General features: G+C 36.2%; 1 protein-coding gene across 2 annotated transcripts in view; it reads left to right on the forward strand.

Moving 5' to 3' along the window:
- The window catches only part of MRPL44 (mitochondrial ribosomal protein L44), a 6,898-nt gene extending 3,561 nt beyond the window's left edge, over positions 1-3,337 (forward strand). For both annotated transcript variants that reach the window (XM_014531151.1, XM_005883493.2), the window contains exons 3-4: positions 1,062-1,240; positions 2,791-3,337. In XM_014531151.1, coding sequence (XP_014386637.1) covers positions 1,062-1,240; positions 2,791-2,962 — 351 coding nt within the window. In that variant the 3' untranslated portion in view covers positions 2,963-3,337. The remainder of the gene's footprint in view (positions 1-1,061; positions 1,241-2,790) is intronic.
- Positions 3,338-3,685: the final 348 nt, after the last annotated feature.

A 3,685-nucleotide genomic window follows, 5' to 3' on the forward strand; every position in this document is an offset into this window, starting at 1 on the left:
GGAGAGCAGTTAGGTGCAATCAGGCCAGCAGGGGAGGACAGTTAGGGGCAATCAGACAGGCAGGCAGGTGAGCAGTTAGGAGCCAGCGGTCCCAGATTGGAGAGGGTGTAGGCCGGGCTGAGGGACACCCCCACCCCGTGCACGAATTTCATGCACCGGGCCTCTGGTGTCTTATAAGGCATCTCTGTACATTAAGATATTCAAAATCCCCAACTGAGAATGGACTTAGAAATATTTTTTATTAATGAAGCTGAAATAGAGGTCTGGCACTTGAGGAAGTGTTGTAATGAAATTGACTATTTTGTGAACTGAGGAATCTCTCTTATTTCTCCCATTTGCCCCCATTTATCCCTCCTATTACACACTGTGTTTGTTCACACAAGTTAATTGCAGTGTATTGTGAAAATTAATGTTTATTTCTATAACTCCATACAATATAATTTATTGCCAAAAAATTCTCTTGTGCTTTGAATGATCATAATTTGTTCCTCAGTTTTTTTAGTTTTATAAACTGAAAGTATGTAAGTCATAAACACTTAAAAGGCAGTTAATGTGAAATTATTATGTTGAGGGAAGTAAATCAAGGCATTTTACTGAGGACGTTCAGGGGCGGTTCGAGGGCTGGGAGGGCAGTGAGATACCATGTCCTCAGCCTGGCCGTGATCTCCCAGCTTCACAGGTGCCGGAATCCTGAAATCATTATTTCAATGATTTTTTAAAATCATGAACTTAGACAAAGAAGTACTGTTACCCAGAAGACCTTTAGTGCCTTTTTAGAAGAGTTTCTGCCAGAAGTTATTAGTTTATTCATTAATTAAACTCTTTATAAAAATATTTTTCTTATTGATAATATATTTCTAAATTATGAGACAGGATATTACCTTCAACCATGATTTTTGGAATAAGTTTATATGCGAAAACTACATGCAAATGTAAAGGAATAGTACATTTTTTTCATTTCCCATTCAGTTTTTAATTCAGGTTTTAAAATTGTACTTTGAATTATGGTCCTTATTTTCTTTACACTAATTTAAATGTATAAATCCTATTTTTATATGCAGGACTTCTTAATTACTCAACTGACTGGGAAAGAACTCTTTGAGATTTGGAAGGTCATCAATCCCATGGGGCTACTGGTGGAAGAATTGAAGAAAAGGAATATTTCAGCTCCTGAACCGAGACTTACCAGGCAGTCTGGAAGCACCACAGCTGTGCCTCTGTATTTTGTTGGCTTATACTGGTTAGTAACATTTTAATCTTAATTTCATTACATTGATTGAAAGCCTTAAAAAAATGACTTTCACAGTTCCTCAGTAGAACCTCGAATTGTATTAAAAACTATTTAAAATCTCATTCCTGTGATTATGTACTACTTAGGGAAAGGTCAGTCATCTGTGGATTGCTAATAGTATGTATCATTCTTTCCACCCTGGATTTTCTTTCTCTTTTTTAAAATATATTTTTACTAATTTCAGAGAGGAAGGGAGAGAGAGAGAGAGAGAGAAGAGAAACATCAGTGATGATAGAGAATCATTCATTGACTGCCTCCTGCATGCCCCCTACTGGGGATCAAGCCCTCAACCCGGGATGTACCCCAACCAGGGATCAAACCTAGACCTCCTGGTTCATAGGTTGCTGCTGAACACTGAGCCACACGGGCCAGGCTCTTTTTCTAATTTTAATTTTATTTTTCAATTACCGTTGACAATTTTGTATCCTCTTTTCAGGTGTACAGCATAGTGGTTAGACAGTTATATAATTTACAAAGTGATTTTTCTATATTTCCAGTACCCACCTGGCACCATGCATAGTCATTACAGTATTACTGACTATATTCCCTATGCTGTACTTTATTATTAATATTTTTAATATATTTTTATTGATTTCAGAGAGGAAGGGAGACAGGGCGAGAGATAGAAACATCAATGATGAGAGAGAATCATTGGTCGGCTGCCTCCTGCATGCCTCACACTGGGGATTGAGCCCTCAGCCCAGGCATGTGCCCAGCTGTGACCTCCTGGTTCATAGGTTGATGCTCAACTGCTGAGCCACACTGCCTGGGCTGTGCTGTACTTTACATCTCGTGACTATTTTGTAACTTCCCGTTCGCACTTCTTAATCCCTTCACCATTTTTATGCTAACAGTAGCTTTTGATAACCAGCTATTACTATAGAATTTCATGGAATATATGTTAATCTAAATATTTCTGTAGAAAAAAATAAAAGTTTTGATTCAAGTTTTGCAGATTTAACAGTAAGCCACACTTGTAACAGCTTCAGCTGAGCCAAGAACTGGAAAAAGAAAGGTTTAATTGTCCATCAAAATGTATAAATCAACTCATGTTCAGAACTTTATAGTTTTCTTAGGGAACAGTGACCTGCCCCAAATTGATTTCAAGTGGATTTGAGGGTTAAATGTAAACAGTGAATATTAAGATAACTAAGAAGTTAGGTAAACATTTTTCTAATCGTATATGATGTAGGGCTTTTTAGCTATAAAAGCAATGGAGGACATCACAGAGGAGAAAATGGGTGGTGGTATAAAGTTTCACCGTTAGTTTTAATTAAAGTGTAAAGCAAAATGTAAGATACTCCTTTGCTCCTCAGATGAGCAACCCTTAAACACAGCCTTTATCAGCAGTCCATACACTATTGCTGGTAGAAAGAAAAAAATGGTACAATGTTTCTATTCCTTCTTGTGGATGATTTTGCCAAAATAAGGTCTACAAGGCAAACTGATGTGTGGATGCACCAGGTAATTTCGGACTGCTGCTGCTGTTTTTACTCTAGTGATAAAAAGTTGCTTGCAGAAGGACCTGGGGAGACAGTCCTGGTTGCAGAAGAAGAAGCTGCTAGAGTGGCACTGAGGAAACTCTACGGATTCACCGAGAACAGACGGCCTTGGGACTATTCCAAACCCATAAAGAATTTCAGAGCAGAAAAGACCATCACTGCCGGCTAGCCAGCCAAACATGTGGGAACCTGAAAGTTGTAAGCAAAACTTTGAGACAAGAGTCAGATGTCCAAACCTTTACATTTTTCAAATTGTAAAGAAATATGTTTTATTCCTTATACCGAGTTCCTAAAAGTAAACAAGTATTCATCAGGGCACAGGTTTTGTTTTTTTAAAAATAATTTTCGTTTCATCATCGTTTTTGATGTTTTCCCAATAAATTTTTTCTAGGTCCTTGGTTTTATTATTGTATATGACTTGTACAATTAGGTGTATTTTATTCCCTTCTAGCTTTGAGGTATAATTTGAATGTATTTTTTTTCTTTTTCTTTGTTTTATGTGAACTTCACTGTAATACCAATAAAAAAGGTACTCTTTCTCTAATTGTTTCATTGTAGTTTAATTTGATATACCCAGGTGAGTGAACTTTGCCTCTCTAATATAATTTTAGCTAAAATAGTAATGTTATTACTTAACCTTTAGAAATGTAGGGTGCATATTATAGCAATTAGGTATTTACATGATCTCTAGATTCTAGGTTTAAAAATCTGTATAGTAATTCATAGCTATTTAGTTTCTATAATATAAATGGCAGAATAGATACATTTTATGTTTTTAAAAGAAAACACGAAGATCAGAAAGCAGCTTAAAGTATTGATGCCAGTGCTAATGGAAAAATAAAGTATCAATTTAATATTTCATAATAATAATCATAGTTACTATGTGCCAAGC

Source organism: Myotis brandtii, unplaced genomic scaffold (assembly GCF_000412655.1).
Source record: "Myotis brandtii unplaced genomic scaffold, ASM41265v1 scaffold79, whole genome shotgun sequence".
Lineage (NCBI taxonomy): Eukaryota > Metazoa > Chordata > Mammalia > Chiroptera > Vespertilionidae > Myotis > Myotis brandtii.